Here is a 21,881-nt window from a genome sequence, read left to right as displayed (position 1 = left end):
CAGGCAGGGAGACACACCTTGTGCTCCCATGGACTTCCACAGGAACCAAAATAAACTGGAGAGGCAACTCTGCTTTCCCACAACCCATTTCACTTGTCTCAGCCTGAGTCCCATGGTAAGATGACCTCCATCTCCCAGGACTTCCTAAGGCCCAACACCATCTGGAGACAGTGTCATGACTCAGAAACTGCAATGTTAAACACACACTCTCCTGGCAGGCTAGCCACTGAAGGCACCATGCCTTCAAAGAATAGGTTTCCTTCCAGACCAATTCAGAAGCTTTAGGTACCAATGAGGGACTGCTCTCGGTTCATTATTTCCAGTGATTTTACTTGTACATAATGACCTCTTTCAAGCTTCCATCAGAAAAGGCAGAAAAGCCCTGCTTGGCCAGGCCTTTTGTACCATGTCAACTTCTGTCATGGTACCACAACTGTTTTTTCCTATGGACCTCCAGCTGTAATCCTGAACTGCCCAGGACAGGGTGGGCTGAATGGGGAGAAGTACAGAAGAGGATAAAACTCCTTTGACAACCCATTAGTCTGGCTTGGTCCCCAAATGGTCCTATACCTACAGCCTTGCTTCCTGGGGCAGATGAACTCCTGCTGTGACCACCTTTCCCACTCTGCTCCATCTCTTACAGACAGTTGCTACTGAAGACCTTCTACAAGGCAGGAGGGAAGTGATGAGGAGCTCTTGTTTTTGTTAAATCTCTTCTTCCTCTTCACTAACAACCTCCTTCAGGTCCTGAGGCCCCTGCTCTGCTCTCTCTTTTACATAGGCCGCCTTGATCTGTTCCAGCTCGCACAGCTCTGCCTCCAGCTCTTCCCTGTGCATTGACCGCCGGTTCCTCAGCAGTTTCATGGGGAAGGGGTTTAAGTCATTGAAGGCAATGTTCATCAGCTTCCTACGATGGAAAAGACAGGTCTGGTGAACTAGTTTACTGGCTGGTAACAGATGGTAACAGATAGCCAAGTACATCCTGGGGTAAGCAAAGAGTAGGGCCTCAGATTTCAGTTCTCTGAGCTCAAAAGTCACCAAGCAGCAGAGTCTTAAAGGAATCACAGGCAATTCTTCCTCACACAAACACCAACCCAAGCAACGCTTTAAAGAGCCTTACACCACACTACCTTTTAAGGTACCAGTGTGCAGCCTCCAGTCAGGAGACGGTGGATCAGATGCCAATTCTGATGGCCCCTGGGGGAGGAATATTCCGATGCTGAGCTCTTCTGATCACAGAAGTCTTCCTCTCAGGCACATGTTGCCATTAAAGATTGGGAATGGTGCTGTGTTCCCAAATACCCCAACTACAGCTGAGAGAAACCCAGCAAGTGGCAGCACAAGCTCCAGCTGCTCCAAAAAAAAGGCTGGCCCAGACTTTGTGGCCTGCTCTGCTGTAGCATATGCCTTTGTCCGAGCCAAAAAGACTTTAAGTAACATCATGAAGGGAAAGTCAAAAAGAGACAAACTGATCCATGTCCCACGGACCTGCCAAAGCGCATGCATCTCTCTTTAACAGACTGGTCACAACTCTTTTTAGGCTGACCTAACAGGCAAGCAAGTACAAATGCAGGACGGAAGGTTGTCTACAACAAACAGTCCTACCTGCCATCCACGATCATTCTCGTGAAAAAGCGTAGGTACTGGTAGATCTCCACACTGTCATGAATTCTTAGGATTTCCTCCTCGTTGTATTTAAAAATCGCAAGAGCATAGCGGAAAATGACCTGGAGGATGGAAAGGCATTTGAGTTGACAAAGTCTTAGGCATTTGAGGGACCAGGCCCTCTTGGTGTAAAATAGGGGGTGGGGCACACAGCACAGAATCACAGAATCACAGAATCACAGAATGTTAGGGATTGGAAGGGACCTCGAAAGATCATCTAGTCCAATCCCTCTGCCGGAGCAGGATTATCTAGATCATGTCACGCAGGAACGCGTCCAGGCGGGTTTTGAATGTCTCCAGAGAAGGAGACTCCACAACCTCTCTGGGCAGCCTGTTCCAGTGTTCGGTCACCCTCACCGTAAAGAAGTTTTTCCTCATATTTATGTGGAACCTCCTGTGTTCCAGCTTGCACCCATTGCCCCTTGTCCTGTCAAGGGATGTCACTGAGAAGAGCCTGGCTCCATCCTCATGACACTTGCCCTTTACATTATAAACATTAATGAGGTCACCCCTCAGTCTCCTCTTCTCCAAGCTAAAGAGACTCAGCTCCCTCGGCCTCTCCTCATAAGGGAGATGTTCCACCCCCTTAATCATCTTCGTGGCTCTGCGCTGGACTCTCTCTAGCAGTTCCCTGTCCTTCTTGAACTGAGAGGCCCAGAAATGGACACAATATTCCAGATGCGGCCTCACCAGGGCAGAGTAGAGGGGGAGGAGAACCTCTCTTGACCTGCTAACCACACCCCTTCTAATACAGCCCAGGATGCCATTGGCCTTCTTGGCCACAAGGGCACATTGCTGGCTCATGGTCATCCTGTTGTCCACTAGGACCCCCAGGTCCCTTTCCCCTACGCTGCTCTCCAACAGGTCTGTCCCCAACTTGTACTCATACATGGGGTTGTTCTTGCCCAGATGCAGGACTCTACACTTGCTCTTGTTATATTTCATTAAGTTTCTCCCCACCCAACTCTCCAGCCTGTCTAGGTCCCTCTGAATGGCTGCGCAGCCTTCCGGTGTCTCAGCCACTCCTCCCAGTTTGGTGTCATCAGCGAACTTGCTGACAGCGCACTCTAATCCCTCATCCAAGTCATTAATGAATATATTGAATAGAACTGGTCCCAGTACCAGCCCTTGAGGGACTCCGCTAGACACTGCAGTAGAGGCTGGACACTGAGCTTCTCCTGCTCTCAACAGGCTGCATTAGGGCAGGCCTAAAGAAGCATACAGCTAATCCCAGGAGAATGACCCTCTGTAAGCTAATTTACAACCCCAGAGCATACCAGGTCCTCCAAAAGGACCCCACAGGGATTTCGCAAGGGTTCTCCAGTTCTCGTTATGCACAGGGGCAATGCAAGACTCATGTTTTCAGATACTAACTCTCTGCCCATCTTCTGCTCCCTGTATCTGTCATACCCTCAGCTATGTCTGGGTCACAGATCAGAAGATGCCATGGCCTGTCAGAGAGCTGTTTCATACAGCACTACCTGCTAAAAAGTGCCTGGGATGCTGTGCACAGTATCAGGGACTAGGTCTGCCTACCAGCAGCAAGTACACAGACAACACAGAGGCTGGGAGGCATCGAGGTACCCCACCAAACAGGCAGGATATGAAAAGAGCCTCAACCCCACATCTCTTTGACACATGTGCACATCCATCGCCCTGCTATCATGTCACAGAGGTGGTGCAGATGGGAGGAAGGCCTAGACTGAGAGTTGCACCTTAGTTCCCTCATACAAGAAGGCATCCCACACTCGCAGGAGGATGTCGCTGACCAGGCTGTCCACAAAGGCCACCAGAAACCAATTGAAGGTGATGAGTGAGACATCAATCCAATACTGCTCAAAATGAGCCATGAGGCGAGGTAGCTTCTCTGACAAGAAGTCTTTGAAGACTCTCTGATCTACCTAAAGGTGACAAAAAAGAAAACAATTAAGTCCTAGACAAGAGCAGTCCTGGTGTTGGAGGATAGGAGCAGTGCAACAGGACAGTGGCCCACGCATGCCACGGTAATCACTGGTGCTGCCTTCTAGCCTAACCATACCCTAGGAAGAGCAGAGCATCCTTTGTCTCCCGACCTTTCAAAATTACTGAGCAGTATACTTGTACGCTGTACCCAGTGCAAGGTGTGGAGCTGAAACAGGGACAAGACACAAACAGAGATACATACAGTCTTCTCACTCAAAGTATCATATTTCTTCCCAACCTCAAGGTCAAGCAGGAAAATGCTGCTACATCTTCCCACGTTGGTCTTAGTGGGATTTTCTGTGATGTCATGAGCATCCAGTTGAATGACAGGGATTAAAACCTGTCCAAGTCTGAATGACTGCACATGGCCCAACAGAATAAACACCTAGAATCCCTCTGACTTCGCAAGCAGGACCTGATCTTCTCACTTAGCTTCTCTTTGTGGTCCGAATACAGTCTGTGCTCTGCTTCTGGTTGCATCAGCTGAGACACAGAAATGCAGTTGGTGAGATCCTTGACCCAGGTTTATAAAGGCTTCATCTCAGGGAAGCCGTGGTTTTATGAAGGGAAGTACAAAGGAGCAAGATCATGGTTAGGTCTTCTCCTATGCCATATCATACTACAGCCCCAGCTTAGCTGTGGCACAGTGGTACAAACCAGATGTGATATGCTTGGTCTTTAAAAACTGCAAGAGCTAAACGTTAAGTTTTCCAGCCAATTCAGAGCTTTCACTTTATCAAGCCAACGCACAAAGCAGCATCACCCTAGACCTTCCTCTTTATGTGGGTCTTGGCTAGACTTTCAGAGACCAACCATAAGGTCAGGAAGTCTTTCTAAAAAAGGATGCCTCAGCTGACAGTCTTTTCTCACCAAATGTAGGGGAGCCTCTGTGCCTTCAGTCTGCCATGTTTTCCCCGTCAATCACTATTTGTCAAGTGTGGGAATATAATGGAAGATTGGCGAGGAGGACTGTAAACATGCTCAAGTGACTTGCACCTGGGGTGTCAAAAAACACATATATCATACTAGTAACTATTGTTTAGTCTTGTGTGCTGGACAAGTAGAACATCTGCATTCAGATAACATAGGCCTGTGATAAGACTCAGAGGCACCTAATTGTTCATGCCTGAGATTCCTGCCCTGCTGTGAGAAAGATCAAAGCACAGTGGAAAACTGCCGTCTGCAAGAAACCCCTAATATACAGGCGAAAGCAGCAGGCCCGGAATCTCTCGCTGTCTCTAGCAGGAACTGAGCTCCGCGGTGCCTGCGTCACCACTTGTGTGCCCCTGCCCCAGGTGCTGCTTCGGAGATCCCCCGGTTTGCGAGGTAATGGGAATAAATTTGCTCTTTGTATTTTATCCGTGGTCTTGTGGCTGTTCCTGCGTCCTGCCTGTGTCGGCTCACACATCTAGTATTGAGTGCTGCCTATTAAATCTCACAGCTAACACTACCTGCTCCAGATAGACATTTTGCTATCTGCACAGTGATTTGGCTGCTTCCCTACTCTGTGGGTTGGCCTTTCCACCAGCAAACCACTGTCCCAGTAAACATTAGTCACAGCCAATTCAGTGGCACAATCAGTCACCTTCAGCTACTGATGCTTGTAGCCTCCTCTATTGTGGCCCCATGGATACAACCCTCTTCTCTCTGAAAGGACCACACACAATAAAGACACCAAGGTCACGGCCAGGCTCACTAAACAGGGCACTGCTGGGTGTGGGTGATATGGGCACACAATTACAATTCCATTGAACTATATGGGATTTATCTTGGCTCTGTGCCTGCCTGGGAGGACATACTATATCTGATACAAGACAACACATCCTGAAAACCTTGAAATCCAGCGACTTTGAACCAGCAGGGTATGTAACTCACAGAACAACATTTTACATCAAATGGCCAGAAGGCTTTCTGATCTGCAGGGAACCCCAAAGCCAGAACTAACACTGTATTTGATCATGAACTGAGGCAAGTACAGTGAATATAAAAATCTCAGTATTTTCTTCCATCTGCACATGGCACTCCAAAAATAGGGTGCAGTTTCCAAAGAAAGATCTGAAGGGCTGCAGAATGGTGCCTTCTTCATACTTAAGTTGTACACATGTCAGAGTTTGCTGCTTTACCTCTACTAGGCCCTCCTTAAAATAAGTAACTGTGCAATTAATGAGCACCTTTCTTCTGACTAACCTGACCTTCAAGTGATTACTCAGGAGTGGTGTGCAGTTTTCTACGGCTGGGGATCAATTTTGCTCCTATATGTGTAATGACTTTGTACTCTCAAGTCTACCACACCTCTGCAATGGAAGGGATTGCAAGGTGGTATCACTGTCCTGTGAGAAATCAAACACACTGCAAGTTGACTGCTTGCTTTTAAACCTTTACTGTAAATCACTGTACCAGAGTCCAAGCAGATGTGAGGGTGCCCAGCTTACCTGTGATGTTAGCAGTGTGTCACTGTAGTAGTCTGCTGGCATTAGGTTCTCCACAATATGGACTAGGCACCAGAAAGCACTTTCCTCATCTTCCAGGACCAGGAGGGCAACAGCTGCCAATCTGTGATGGACAAGACATGGTGAGGCAATGCAACACTGCAGGAGGAGACACAGGCCAGCACAGGAACTGGAGAATCCAAGATTCCTCTTGGCATGTCTCTAGCTCCATGAGCATCAGAAACACCAAACGTGGTAGGACAGTTCGTCAGAGAGGCAAGTAAACTGTTCTGTGGGTTTCTGAAGGAACCATGGGGCTGTGATTTTCTTTCCTGTCTGCCTCTGGCAGCAAACAGGAAGCATCAAATACAGAACTGGTGTGACAAAGCCAGACTCCCCAGCTAACGGGATGTTCTGTAGATCTGCTGATGTTACCAGTGTGCTGATTTTGTCTACATTCCTCTACAGCCCTTACCCTCTTTAGCTCTGACTTACCCCTTTCAGCCAGACTGGAAAGATGGTATCTAACATCAAGGGCTCTGTAGAGTGGAAAATGTCTTTCTGAAGACCATCCAAAGAACAACAGGAATAGGCTACACAGGCTTTCCTGATGTGAAAAGGTCCAACCAGAAATTCCCTTCTTGCAGCTAGTGTCCGGTTCCTTTTTTGCTTGGTGGCACACTTCTAAGAAGTCTGGTTTTATCTTTCTTAGAGCCTTCTTTGGGAAGTGATAGAAGCTTTTAGATTCCCTGAATCTTCTCTTCTCCAGACAGAAAAACCCCAGTTTCCTCAGTCTCTTCTCATGACATTTGCTGCAGCTCCCTCATCTCTAACACTTCCCAACATTTCCTCCAACTCTTCTCAGCAAAAAGGGGAATCACCAGGCTGTTCTGCTGAGCACATTAAGACTTAGAAATTCAGGCTCAGCATCACGCTGTTATTCTGGGACTGCCTCACTCTACCTTCTATAGTTGCTCCTTCCTATTCTGTAACTATGGAGATGCCGAACTAGTGCATCCTGCTGCTTGCTTGATCTCAGCAACAGGACATCAAATACAGAATTGTGCAGGAAAATAACTAGAGCCAGGACAGAACTCTAGAGAGGCAGGAGCCTGGGGTTACCTAGAGTATGTGTCTACACCTTCTCAGTTCTATCCCATGAAGAAGCAGCATACATGGCTCCTCACCTGTTTAGTCCCTGGCAGTATCCAATGGCAGGATTGTGCCAGGAGAATGCCAGCAACACCCTCCGGAGCTTGGGGATGAGCTGAGAGGTGGGAGAGGAAAAATGTTTGTTGTTGGTCAGTGTGCGGGGCAGGTCAAGCTCAATCTGCCGGCAGGCAGGGTGTTCGGTGCTCTTGCTCTGCCGTAACAGGCGCTGGTAGTGGTCAGGCAGATGGCTGCAGTGCCGGCTGACAATCCACCTCCAGACCCGTTGCCGATGCTCCACTGGAATGCCACTTCGGATCAGGCTCTTCAGCTCTGCAGAAGGGCTCAGCTCCCCAACGCTGTTCCACCTGTCACGGAGGGGCTTCTCCACTACTTCCTGGCTCCGCAGGTTGTTGGACTTTATCTCCAGCGCTTGGATTTTGGCCAGAAGTTTCCAGTCCTCAACTTCATAGTCAGGTACAGTCATAAACCCATACTCATCATACTCACTGGAGGGACACAAGGCAGAGGTTTGTTCAAAGGACAGTGCTGGTGCCTGCACCAAGGGCCACTCACTGCTTGGGGCCATGCCAACTACAGCCTGCTGCTAGGTTCCTGTCACCCGTGCTGGAGCACAGGTAATCCCCCTTCCCTTCTCTGGCAGCTGCATATGGGAGCCTGCCATGCCCTCTGCCCCACAGCCCTGAAGACAAATGAGAGCCTGCAGCAATGGCATACACACATGAATTCAAGTATAACTTTGCTCTGAGCTACAGCCCAACCTCATCAGATCTCTCTCACCTCGCCTGCTCCCCTGCCCCTAAGGGAGTATCTAGCTCAACCTGCATACCTTCTCCCTGCCATGTCCTAGTGCAGAGACAGTTCTGTAGCAAGGGACTGCAAACGCTTTGGGGCATCAGACCAAAGAAGAGAGATTCACAATTCCTTCTGATGCCTCCCTGTACACAATGCAAATCTCCTACTGATCGGAAAACACCAGGAGCGCTGACAGTACAGCTCACTGAGTTTGTACATCATCAGTCCACAGGCTGGGGTAGTTGTAAGATATTGTATTTTTGACAGAGAGAACAAGCCTGGCCTTGGGGTCTCCTCTCCAAAGCTACCTGGAGAACCTGCAAGTCTGACCAACCAGATGAAATGGAAACTGCTACAGAACTGGGGCACTAACTGGGCAGGAAAGCATAAAGACAAATGCAATGACCCCAGCAGTACTGGTGGCAAGGCTCTCTGGAGGCCTCCAGCCTAGCCCCCCTTCACTGCAGGATTACCCTCAGCACTAGAACAGGGCACAGGGGTTTTGTATGGCTGGGACTAGAAAATCCCAAAGGATGGAGATCCCCCACCTCCTAGCTGGCCTCCTCTCCTACAGGAGTTTATCCTCATGTCCAGTGTTTACCTCCCAGGCACACCATGGCTGTTGTCACTGCCATACTGTCCGCCACATGGGGATATTCACACCCCACATGGGGTGTGAATATCCCCATGCTCTTGCCCCTTACCTTACAGGGTTCAGGTTAAAACCGTCTTCTGCTTCTTCCTTCACATCCCACTGTAGTGCTTCCTGGATGAGGTTCCTCACCAACTCAGCATGGGAGCTGGGCAGGCCAGGCACAGCTTCCTGCAGCTTCCGCAAGACTGTCAGGTACTTGCTCTCCATCTGGCAGTTTTGTGCTTGCAGGCAGGCACACTGATGGGGAAACAAGAGGGAATGAGCTGGCTCATTAATGGTTCTTCCCACATTGCCAGTTTTCTCTAGTGGCCTGGTCTGCACATAAAGTGAAGACTCTTGAACAGCAAAGCCCCAGAAAATACATCCAGCAGTGGAACTGCAACCATAAATGAATCACCGTGGTCTATGAACAAGCACAAGCTGCAGTAGCTAGCATGCAACAGAAGTTGCTTGTTGAGTGAGAGACCTACTACAGTATCACCTGCTTTAGCTACTGCACTGCATGAGTAGATGGCCATACTGCAGCCAGCTGGGCTCAGGACACAACCAAAGAGGCACCACTGCAGCTGAGTTCTCTACTGGCTTTTTCCCTGCCCCTCAGACAAGTTCTCTACCCCACATTGAGCTGTATCCTGACAAAACACACCGTTCCTGGGATTGAACTATGATCATACCATTTTCAGGATACACAGCAGCACCACAGACAAGGTGACCACATGCCCCTCAGCAATCCCAGTCCCATGGCACTGGAGCACAACATTTCTCAAGCATAGGAAGCCCAACTGAGTTCAAACTGCAGGACAGTCCCTGACCACACTCCTGGGTGCACAAAGCAGAAAAAATGAACGATAACTGTTATCCCCATTCCACAAGTGGGGAACTGAGGCCACACAGGTGACAAGACTCACCCAATATCTCACAGGAAGCTTAATGAAGACTCCTGCTCAGTGGGAAGCAGCAGTTGAAAACAAACAAAACAGAAACCACAGAGAGAACTAGGCTGCATACAGAGGGGACAGAAAGGAGCATGGGATACTGTTGTACTACCACTTTAACCAGCATTTTGCCTCACATTGAGCATGTTGGTCTGCTACTTCCTTTCTGAAGGTTATGGCAGTTTCAGGATCAGAGAAGGGCAGTAAGTCAGGAGGTAGTAAGGGTTTCAAAGGACTAGAAAGCGAACAGATGTAAGAATGGCAATAACACTTCAGAAGCAGCTTTTTGCCCTGTTCCAGAATCCAAGACTGTGGAGACATACCTTAAAACCCATGAAAGTAAAACCCAGGGAAAACCCACAGAAAAAATGCCACCACACACCACCAGCCTGGGGAAGTGGTTCAGGACCAGAAGGTAGGATTAGACAAGTTGGAGAGTAACCAGGTCATGCACACTTACGAGGCCAGAAATAAAAACAGAGCTTAAGAAAACATAAGAACTCTGATCTAGCTGCAGGACCTGAGAGTGCTGCCACTTGGCAGTGCCAAACCTGGTACAGAAATCAAGACTAGATGGAGCCATGGCTCAGTCACTCTGCCAACTCTCAGGAAGATTTTCTGATTCCCTACACATAGTGTTGCTTTTTATTTGCATCCAAAATCATAGCTCAAATGCAGAAATCTGGGTTAAGTTTCAGCATTCCTAAGACTGAGCTTTGCAGGTATTTTACTTTCATTGACAATGAGAAAGATCATGTCTAATTTGGGAACAACACAAAGCAGGAAAAAAGGTCACACTAAAAAAACACACTGGGAAGAAAGCTTATCCCTGGTGTGTTTTGGGCCAAAATCCACTCCAGTGTCGACTTTGGAAAGAAATCAGTAACAGCTTTCACCAAGGAAAAAAAAAAGTAATTTTGCCTTACCTTCATCAGAAGGGCTTTTTCGTTCTCAGCAACGCTTGTCCACAGTCGAGTAACCTGGTGGATCTCTGAGTTGAGAAATTGGTTCTGGGTTTTGTATGCATCAATATCATCCTGCCATGAAGCAAAACAGGCACACAAGGAAAGTTCTTGAGTGGCCTGGAATCCCCTCCCAGTTCAGGGAACTCAAGTGTAGACTGTGTTAAGAACAAGAAAATATCTCAACAATTTTGTGTTCTGGGGAGAAGACAGGACTCCCCAGGACAAATATTGCCGACAAAGGAAATGAAGGCACAGCATTAAATAGAAGTGTCATGCATAAACAATACACTTGAAAATGGTAAGTGCACTGCATGTACATGCTTAGAAAACACAGAGACATCCGGGTGATATAAATCTGGAGAAGCACCTAAATAAAATGAAGAATATATGTGGTTTGTTCTGTTTTTTTAAAAACTGACACAAATCTCAGCCCCATGGCTGGCAGCAAAAACAAACACTCTCCCACAATGCAGTAAGTGGCTCTTTTGGAAATTCTCCATCCCATGCTAACTGGTCATTATAACTGTGCATATAGTGACATACTACGGGCTGGATTTGAAAAAAAAAACAAAGACGTATTGGGAAACTGTTTGCAAGAGGGAAACACAGAGGAACAAAGCTAGTGAAGGCAGTAAGTGAAACTGCAGTTGTGAAACAAAAGAAGAGCAAAGAAAACGGCAGGCATTGAATGGGGACATGAAGTCAAACAAAACAGGCTCTGAGCCGAAGCTGAAACTGACTCAGACGCTTTTGAGCACCCTATTGGGATCAAGTGAGCCCCTTCCGGCCTGCTTCTGTTTTGGAGTCAGATGGAGCAACTAGGAGAAGTATATTCTGTGCTTCCCACAAGGAACACCCTCCCACTGAACTAGAGGGCACAGAAATGGGAACCCCTAAATGACCAGTGCCATCTCACACACCTTCAGGTGTTCGATCTCCTCCTGCTGCTTATACAATGTCTCTGCAGTGATAGTGTTGGCTTCTTGCAGGGGGTCAGAGAGCTCTCGGGCCATCTGCTCCGTCAAGGCCATGATGACTTCCTGTTTGGCGTGGTTCTTCTCCATCAGAAGCTGCACGTGCTCCTTGAGTTCCTGGATGTGGCTGTCTCTCAGAGTCAGTATCTGCTCCAGTTCCTTCTTTTCTTGCTCAAGAGCTTCCAGTCGACTGGTGAGATCTGCAATTTGTCTCACTTTGTGGCGCACCAGCTCCAGCCTGTCCTTATCTTCTGCTGCAGTGAGATACATGCTAGATACTCGCTTCTCCTGCTGGGCTGCCTCCAGAGCTTTGTGGAGAAGTTTAACCAGCTCCTGAAAAGGGAATGCAAAACCATTACATCACAGTGCTGCCCAGGGCAATGGCAGCATGGACAGCACAGACCCAATCTGTAATGAGTGAACAGTGAAAGGTCCTCAGGATCTTGACTCCTTTCAGAAGCAGAACTGAATGCAGCAATCTTGAAATCGCAGTGCTTCCTCAGTAGAGCAGCTCTGCTTTCAGAGCTGGGCCTGAAAGGTCTCTGCAGCAGGCCACAGATGACTTGACTTTAGGTGGACTGCTAACAGACAAACTGCTGATCACACTGTCTGAATTCTGACTTTCTACAGTCATCCTTCTTGGGAGGCCCAGCAGAGACCAGAGAAGCTGGAAATCTGGTCAGCAGTGTGGTAAAATAGGAGGGAGATAAATAATGCAGTCTGCATCTATCTGTCTGTGCTACCAGAAGGAAGCTGCTGTATCCATTTTAACCTCCCCTCTGCCAGAGTCCTCCCTCACTCCATCCCACATGAAGGCACAAAAGCTTGCCCCAGCAACATGCTGCTGATTCAGGCTCTGCCATCTCAGACATTTAAGGAAGCAAATCAGGGATGCAACTGATTGCCCACCACGGGACCTGGCTCTCCTGCCTCTTCTGCTGGAAGAGCTGCCAGCACCATTAGTGGAGAGCCTGGCATTGCTCCATGCTTGTGAAGAACAGTACCATTCAGGAGAGACAGCCCTTGCAGTGACCCATGCACTGACTTCTACAGACAAATCACCTCTTAATGGTGGATCACTGTTCAAAAAGAATGACCTGCTGTTAACAGCATGACTCAGCCTGGCAGTTCCTGCCAGTGTCATGGAACATATTCGGGACTGTACTTCGTACATTCACTGAGCAATAGAGATGCACCAGCAAGACACCGGCAGAGCACACTTGCATTTGTTTTACACCAGAAGCAGCAGACTCTTTGCCACACTCACCTTCTGTGACTTGATTTCCTCTGTGAGTGTCAGGATCCGTTGCTGCAAGACACTCACTTTATCCATTGGGTTCCTGTCCCTGGACAGTTCTTCAGGCAAGCCTGGGAAGCCACTGTTCATCCACCTGGCTTTCCTAACCCAGTTCAGCCTGGACTCCATCCTTCCATCTTGTGGGATCCCCTCCTCAACTGAAGGGAAATAGGGTTAATTTACACAGAATTGGGTTGCTACTATGGACTCCCGGATCTTGCTATCGGGGGCACTCACAACAGCTCAGCAGAGAAGACCAACACACAGGACAAGGAAAATTGACCTGCTGGAATCCACACGGTTGAAGCACAGACAGTGGAGATCAGACACAGGTACTCACAGAATAAACAAAGCCGTGATGTTTTATGGTACTGGTTAAGCCACCTTGCACTCCACCCATCTATCCTGCACACAGCAAATGCAAGTTACCGTTGTGGAAAGGTAACATCCCAAGCATGCAGTGGAGCTGCTGAGCTTAGCCTGTGACCGTGTAGCAATTTAACTTCTACCTCAAAAAAATACCAGTATGGGCTGGCACCATGGATGGTATTTTTGCCTCTGCAGAAGGTTCCAGAGGTAGGACACAGACAGATGCAGCCTGAAGCAGAGCCAAAAGAGTCAGTCTTGTGCCAACAGCACCGGAAGGGACCTGAGACAATGTGATAGAGCTTTCATGTCCCATGGCGACTTGCCACCCTTTCCTTCCATTTCCTGCTAAGTCTGGCTCCCTGCTAGAAGGCATCATACTCAGACCAGCTCACACAGCTCAGTAACAAGCACCTGCACACCCTGCCTCCACTTCTGCCTCCTGCTCCTCATTCACGTTCTCCGGATGCTCCTGGAATTCACTGAAGGTAAAGACATTCCCACTGTTCCTCCAGAGCTGCTTTGAGCCACAAATATTGTAGACAGTGTTTCTGAAATGAGAAGAGATCAAGACAGCCTAGTGAACAGGAGAAGTCATGATCACTGCAGTCAGTGCATATTCAAACCGTTCAATGCCTCACCTCTCATCTCCCACCACTCCTCCCAAAACCTATCTCCTTGAGGTGCTGAGAAAATGAACCGTTCACGGCACTCGTAGATCTGAGGGGAGCAAGATTGTAACCAGTGTAAATCGGGGAGGTGCCACAAAATCAGGACCAGCACAGCAATGTAAATCAGCTGGAGATCTTTCCCCATGTGCTTGAGCCCTGTACACAAATGGATCAGGCTGGACAGAGGGATCAAAGGTAACAGTAGACCAACCACATCCCTTTCTTCCTCTCTTCCCTCTCTCCCTCCCTCTCCTCCTCCTCCTTCCTTCCACCTCTCCCTCCTTCCCTTTCCTTAGCTCACTACGGAAATCCCCAGGTGCCAAGAAAAGCTCAGCTATCTACAGCAGAGCCAACACTGCTACACTGATCACATCTGAAGCAGCCACAGGTCCTGTGCTCTTAACCACATTTAATAACCTTGCCACAACAAACTCAATAGACTTTGATGCAGTAAAGAGATTCAGGCATAAAATTGTAACCAGACCCAGAAACAGTTTGTTACAGCTGCTGCTATCAGATATTGACAGAAGAGCTAAGAAATTACTTTACAGCATGATGCAGAACCACAAATGCACAAGTATTTTTGGTAAAACCTATACAGGAAAGTGAGACAGTTGCCTATCTCTGTACAGGTCTTTTCCCTTCTCCTCCTGTGTTGTCCATCAACTAAAACAAAACAAGCTCCTTGTTTTGAGATCTACAAAACTGTAAATGAAGTTGGCATTTAGATATCGTTCTCCTCTTGCCTTGTTACTGTAAGGCTTCACAGCAGAAAAGCAGACATTTCTGAACTCGGGGAACATATTGGCACATAAGATCAATAGACCTTCACTCCCTGTAGTCTGCAGCTGGCACTCATCCAGTGCAGCTTTCCTACTATTCTCTACCTCATGCTGCACTTTGGTTTTCCTCTGAGACAGCAGCAGCTCAGGGATTTGATGAACTTAGCTGAAACCAGACACACTATGCTCATGGAGACCCAGCCTGATAATGCCTGAAGAAATGTTCACAGAACCAGAGGAGCAATACCATTTGATGCTGAAAAGAGGCAATTGTTATTCGAGCTAGCAAAAGCAAGGCTGGGGACGGGGAAGGAGATATGATCATATTATTTTTAATGAAAGTGGAGGAGAGAATGCATAGCCTGCAAAATAGTACAGCTGATTCTGAGCCTCTCTGGTCCCATGGGGATCTTTCTTCCTTTTGGCATCAGATTGTAGCCACAGTAGGGGTGGTAAAAAACTACAGCCAACCTCTCCAACAAACACACCTGGCAGGTGCCAGGCTACCTACCACACCTGTGGCCACTTACACATTTTCAGTTATACGCAAATAAGTTACTAGGACACACTTAAGGAAATACAGGTGAGGGTTGTCTTTGTGCATCTGTAACTGCCCAAGACTTGTAACCTGTAGCCCTGATGGAGCTACATGTTGCAACTGCAGATAGCAGCATCATTGTAGGCAGTGGGAATATTCACATACTTGAAACTCAGCAAGGAGTAGCAAGCTCTGCAGTGTCCGGCCATGTTACAGGCTCAAGTGCCGGAGTTCCTGCTTTAGAGAGTGCACTACATTCAAGGTCCTCTGAAACCACTGGAAAGTGCTAATGGGCTTCTATCACTAGACTACAGAGTACAGCTCAACCTGCACACATGCCCTTCCAAGAGTGATGTGCAGACGCATCGCAGTAGGCATGCAAACCACTACCTACACTGAAGGAAGCATAACCAAGCCCTGGGTCTGACACAAGGATCTTTGCTAAGAGAACCAGATGATGTGAAATGCATTGGAACAGGGCGACGGGAAAGACCCTCTGGCAAGAAGTTTACTTTTGCCTGGAATATCCTTCAAAAAGCTGCTTCCTGGTTCTTCCACCTAGGCAAGAGTCCCATTTCACACAATGTGTGACAGGCAAGGAAGGCACAAAGTGGCAGGTGAGCATGTCAACCACGCTGCGGCTCTCCTCGTGCACTTACTGTATCTCTGTCCAAGGGTGCTTAAGGGAGATGTTCTGCAAAGCAGTAGATGTTTGGGGTGCAGGCAAAGACGCTGCCTTTAAACCCACTGCTTCTGTTGGCGTTTTCACCGGAGGCAGAAAGTCTTCATTGTCAACAACGTCTACGTAAAAACAAACCAGGACACAGAAGCAACTGAGCAAGACAAAATTCCATTGGACTTTGGCTCCTTCATGTAACTTGACAGCTACAACATTTTACGACAGGTACATTACATGTTCAACAGACCAGGTGGAACAAGGACAGCAGAGCAGGTTTCCTTCATTTTAGGTCAAATTACAGAAGGTTTCATGTACAAATAGAGTCATCTATTCAAGGACAATCAAGTGACTTAAACTATTTGTATATGAGAATGACTAACCCTAAACAATCAAACTTGAACTGCCTAAAGGAATAAGGAAGGGAGCTGTTGTTCTTTTCCCCCATCCCAAAGAGTGTTTGATAGTTTTAACGTGCAGATAACACTCCACAAACATGGTTTGTTACCAAATTATCGCCTGATGTAGCAAAATGCCAAGGCACCAAGGTGCCAGAACATTTTAGAGCCGACACTTACTAGGGAGAGGTTATTTGTTTCAAACAAAATGCGCATCTAGTCATAACTAAATAGGTAGACACCCTGCTTGTGCCCTCCCCTGATCCACCAGCCTGTGTACTCCCACTGCTAGAAGTGCACATCTTCATCCCACCACTGATGAAAAAAAAGAACTTGCTTGCTGTAAATTTCACAGGCCTCACAAGAGGAAGGGGATATACCAAATGTGCACCCCTCACGTGCATGAGGAAAATCAGGAGGGAATTCATGATTATAAGATACCCAAGCATCTCCAACCACATGCTGTGGATTAGGAGACAGCCCATACACATTCATCCATAATAAGGCCAGAAGTTCCAAACACTGACCAAGCATTGATAATTGGCACCTGCATTTTAAAACCTGGCCAAAATCTCTGCCCACTTACAGATGAGGAGCACCATTCATCACTGGGGGGCTGAAAGCAAAAGAAAGGCTGACAAACGCGACACCTACTTGTGCTGCGAGCCAGAGGTTCATTCACAAGCTGGGAGCTGCCCACAGGAAATCCGCTCTGAGCGTTGCAAAATTCCCATCGTCTCATTTGTAGCTGTTGCAGCCAGTACATCATTGCCTGTTTGCTGATAGCCTAACACAACAAAACAGGAAGGGGAGTAATCTCATCAGCATGAGACATATCCTGAAGGGATATGTCACTCCAGTCTTCAAAAAAGGCAAGAAGGAGGACCCGGGTAACTATAGACCGGTCAGCCTCACCTCCATCCCCGGAAAGGTGATGGAACAACTTGTTCTTGGTGCTGTCTCTAGGCACATCAAGGATAGGGGGATCATTAGGGGCACTCAGCATGGCTTCACCAAGGGGAAGTCATGCTTAACCAACTTGATAGCCTTTTATGAGGATGTAACCCGGTGGATAGATGATGGTAAAGCTGTGGATGTGGTCTATCTCGATTTCAGTAAAGCATTTGACACGGTCTCCCACAGCATCCTCGCAGATAAACTGAGGAAGTGTGGTCTGGATGATCGGGTAGTGAGGTGGATTGTGAACTGGCTGAAGGAAAGAAGCCAGAGAGTGGTGGTCAACGGAACAGAGTCCAGTCGGAGGCCTGTGTCTAGCGGAGTCCCTCAAGGGTCGGTACTGGGACCAGTTCTATTCAATATATTCATTAATGACTTGGATGAGGGATTAGAGTGCACTGTCAGCAAGTTCGCTGATGACACAAAACTGGGAGGAGTGGCTGACACACCGGAAGGCTGCGCAGCCATTCAGAGAGACCTGGACAGGCTGGAGAGTTGGGCGGGGAGAAATTTAATGAAATATAACAAGGGCAAGTGTAGAGTCCTGCATCTGGGCAAGAACAACCCCATGTACCAGTACAAGTTGGGGGCAGACCTGTTGGAGAGCAGCATAGGGGAAAGGGACCTGGGGGTCCTAGGGGACAACAGGATGACCATGAGCCAGCAATGTGCCCTTGTGGCCAAGAAGGCCAATGGCATCCTGGGCTGTATTAGAAGCGGTGTGGTTAGCAGGTCAAGAGAGGTTCTCCTCCCCCTCTACTCTGCCCTGGTGAGGCCGCATCTGGAATATTGTGTCCAGTTCTGGGCCCCTCGGTTCAAGAAGGACAGGGAACTGCTAGAGAGAGTCCAGCGCAGAGCCACGAAGATGATTAAGGGAGTGGAACATCTCCCTTATGAGGAGAGGCCGAGGGAGCTGGGTCTCTTTAGCTTGGAGAAGAGGAGACTGAGGGGTGAACTCATTAATGTTTATAGATATGTAAAGGGCAAGTGTCATGAGGATGGAGCCAGGCTCTTCTCAGTGATATCCCTTGACAGGACAAGGGGCAATGGGTGCAAGCTGGAACACAGGAGGTTCCACATAAATATGAGGAAAAACTTCTTTACGGTGAGGGTGACCGAACACTGGAACAGGCTGCCCAGAGAGGTTGTGGAGTCTCCTTCTCTGGAGACATTCAAAACCCACCTGGACGCGTTCCTGCATGATATGGTCTAGGCAATCCTGCCCCGGCAGGGGGATTGGACTAGATGATCTTTCGAGGTCCCTTCCAATCCCTAACATTCTGTGATTCTGTGATTCTGTGAAGGGCTGACCACCACTTCACTGACGAAGTCAGCAGAAATAAAGGCCAGCTGTGTCAAGCCTATGCTATATCCTCTGTTCCTAACATTGATTTGGGAGGACAAATTAAATCTTCAGCATGGCCTTAGTAACAACCTCAGTGGACCGCTGACCTCATTTTAAATGTTTTTTGGTTTACTATGCTCCAAGGGTAAGCAGAAATGTCACCATTATTTTAGCCAGGAATCACCCACAGAGCTTCTTAATAGCAATTTTCACCAAGACAAAAATCTAGCAAAGGTTCCTGCTGGAGCAAACCATTTTAGACAGGGGAGCTCATTTCTGTTCATCAAATTACATGTGGACTGCAGGACTCCTCAATGATTTTAATTCAGCACTCAGTTCAGTTTTTACTCTTATTCTGTTAAACAATGGACACCTCACAGGTAATGGAGTCCCAGTCTTGCCAAAATAATGCAAGTAATTTAGGTCCAAATGGTAACAGTCCAGGCTGGGAAGACTAACGTGAAACTCAAGCTAAGAAGTATCTTAGCAGAGATGTGTTTGTCCTGATTGGGAATGTTTCATAACAGCCCCCACAAGAAGTTGCTGCCCCTTACCTTCAACGTAAAAACTCTGCTCGGTGTTCTGATCTCAAAAACCCCTTCCCCATTTTCCACCTTGCAGTCAAAGCTGGCGCTGGAGAGATCGATAGACCCCAAAGGGTTGATGTCCTGTGCAGTTCTGTAGTACAGTAAATGACATTTGTTTTCATCGTAAAAGAACCAGCGAGACTTCCAGGTCTTGATTGGCCCCTTGATGCCCAGCTTATTTAAATAGCCACAGAGTTTTTTTCTGGATGGTTCTCTGCTGGGTTTGAGCTGTATGTTTTCCAGTTCTCCAGACGAGGAAAGCATGTCTTTCTCTTTTGCTGAGGCTCCATCGCTGCTGTTATTGTTTGGATTTGATTCCACTAAACGGTCTGGAGCAGCAAGGGGACAAGCTCCGCTTTTTGGTCCTTTTTTCATCTCTTTCAGGAAATATACTCACAATCAGATTGAAACAGGAAATTCTCTAGGTAAATACGTAACAGCAGATCCTGACTACATCATCATTGTTACAGAACCTGCAGCAAATGAAAAAGGAGGAATAAGCTGAGGTCTGGCATATGACAAAAAACATTTCATAGCTTTCAAACTGCCCAGCCAAGGTCTCAGACTTCTACTTTTGGTCATTGCTGCCTGCCTTGCTCGGCTCAGATGACCTCTATATATCTGTTTTCTCCCTTTTCCATTCCTAAAGTAGCCTGGACTAGCAGCCAAGAAGCCGCACCACAATCTCTTGAGTGAAAAATAAGTACAGTCTGTGGGCCTACCAAATCAATAGCAACAACCAGGGCATTTGAAGCCACAGATAACCATGTTAAGTAACAGTTGCAGAAAACACAGCAAGATAACAAGCTCTACGAGGCACATACTCCGGTCAAGGGACTTCACATAAGTGTACCCTGGCATTTCGACTGAATGTTCAGCTAGTATTTTAAAACATGGTGTCTGGAGAAAAATCCAGCCTTACGCAGCATCGTTATAAATCATTTGTGTCGGTTGAGGATTGCTGTTAAAAAGCCTGCATGCCATGTGTTAGGTCTCCACACAGTAGGCCTCGTATGATGGATTATGCATCAGAGAAAGTAATTCTGCGATCCTTGAAATGAGACTTGGTTGCTCAGTGGCCAAAGTAACTTGCTGGGTTCCCAAGAGGAATGCAATGTGCAAGAGAAAAATAGAAAAATAAGGCTGGAAGGGATCTGTGGAGATCTCTAGCCCAACTTCCCTCTCAGAGAAGGGGCTGACTTCAAAGCCATAGCCAGCTAGTCAGGTCCACATTTAGATGAATTTTGATCATATGCAAGGATGGTGATTTTTCAAGAGCTTAACCATATAGCAGGTGTGATTTTTCACTCAGAGCTGCAGACACCCATGGCCCTTGTATAAAGAAAGCTAACAACACTCCAGAAAAATACCTCTAAGTAATTTCTTGCATTTTTTTTTCTTAAGTAAAAACATGGTTTAAAGATCAATAAACGAAAAGACTACCAGAGACTTCAATCCAGACACTAATGTATCTGAAGCAAATATGTAAGCAAATAAACTGTTGCAGTGTTAAGTTAGTGGGAATCCAACCACAGACACAAAACTTGAACATGAAGGCAGCTGTATGACAACAGGTCAATGCAGATTAACTCAATGGAGCACACAGAGATGTTGCCCAAGCTCACACTCTTAGGAAAAACTTACACTTACGACTGAAAGGCAGCTTACCCATCCTAGCACTGGCTAAGCCCCATCACATTTATTGCTGTCCCCTCCTGTTCCCACATTAGCTTTTTAGATAACTACAGATAATGTTCACTCTTTCTGGACAGTTACTGAACTTCATTTAGTTCACTCCCCTGACACCATGGATCCTGCTGCTGAACGCATTCGCAAATGCCAGAACAAGGACCCTTCAGGAAGGTGCTGCCTCAGTTAAGCTTCTGAAACACCCAAAAGTTTCATTACCAAACTAATTCTGCCTGGCACAAAGGAACCATCATCAGGAGGAAGAAGACGTCTCAACTGTCCCTAACAGACCCTGGGGCTTTTATGGTAGTACCAGCACATGGACCGCCTGAACCATCTGAAGACTCCATAACAGTTCTACCTCTTGCCACCATGGTGGTCCATGGATCCACACCCTGAACGGGATCAAGTAAGCATTTTGGGTTCAAGCACCAAGTTATAAGGAGCCATGTCAGATCTGCATTGCAAAGCACTCTAGAGGAGAAGATCTCACCTCTAACAGAAGTGGAGAGATGCCCATGGAAGTCACCATCTGCTGGTGTAGAGTTACTGCTGCAGGTACCACCAAGCAGGTAACCACAGCCTCCAAAACAAATCCAACAGCAAGAGAAGAGGGGCTTTTGCCTCAAATTTCCTTCGGTCCAGTCGCTCCCTGGGAACTGCCTGAAAGAGATATTTAGCTGAAAGCAGCTCTGACACTGGCTCACCAATGAAAAAAAGATCAGGGTGAACCCTGCACAGGCCTTTCCGGAGCTGCTGGCGTGAGCAGCCCAAGGCAGCCCCCCCTGTGCCTCCCCCAGCGCCGCAGAAGCGCCTCCCAAGCCAGCTGCCACCCAGCGAAGGCTGCCGGAGCCTGGCACAGGCCTGCGCTGCCCGGCGCCACGGCCACCGGACCCTGGCACCACTTGTACCGCCCAGTCCGGGGCGGGGGGACCTCGGCGCCGGGCTTGGGGCGGGGCGGGGGAGGTGGTGCGGGGAGCCGCAGCCCCGATCGGGGGTACCCGCTCCAGCCGCACCGGCTGCCC

General features: G+C 47.9%; 1 protein-coding gene across 1 annotated transcript; it reads right to left on the bottom strand.

The window, feature by feature from the left end:
* Positions 1 to 313: 313 nt before the first annotated feature.
* On the bottom strand, positions 314 to 19,542 carry TBC1D2 (TBC1 domain family member 2). Its single transcript, XM_068422695.1, has 13 exons — positions 19,135 to 19,542; positions 16,933 to 17,065; positions 15,864 to 16,005; positions 13,628 to 13,764; positions 12,818 to 13,005; positions 11,497 to 11,883; positions 10,538 to 10,648; positions 8,726 to 8,913; positions 7,244 to 7,714; positions 6,060 to 6,180; positions 3,381 to 3,566; positions 1,606 to 1,727; positions 314 to 907 (listed from the first exon to the last, which is right to left on the bottom strand). Exons 1-13 carry the CDS (start codon positions 19,540 to 19,542, stop codon positions 706 to 708), a joined length of 2,796 nt encoding a protein of 931 aa, XP_068278796.1. The 3' UTR covers positions 314 to 705.
* Between the last annotated feature and the right edge of the window lie 2,339 nt (positions 19,543 to 21,881).

Source organism: Nyctibius grandis, chromosome Z, assembly GCF_013368605.1.
Source record: "Nyctibius grandis isolate bNycGra1 chromosome Z, bNycGra1.pri, whole genome shotgun sequence".
Taxonomy (NCBI): Eukaryota; Metazoa; Chordata; class Aves; order Nyctibiiformes; family Nyctibiidae; genus Nyctibius; species Nyctibius grandis.
This window is presented reverse-complemented; position numbering and strand designations above follow the sequence as displayed.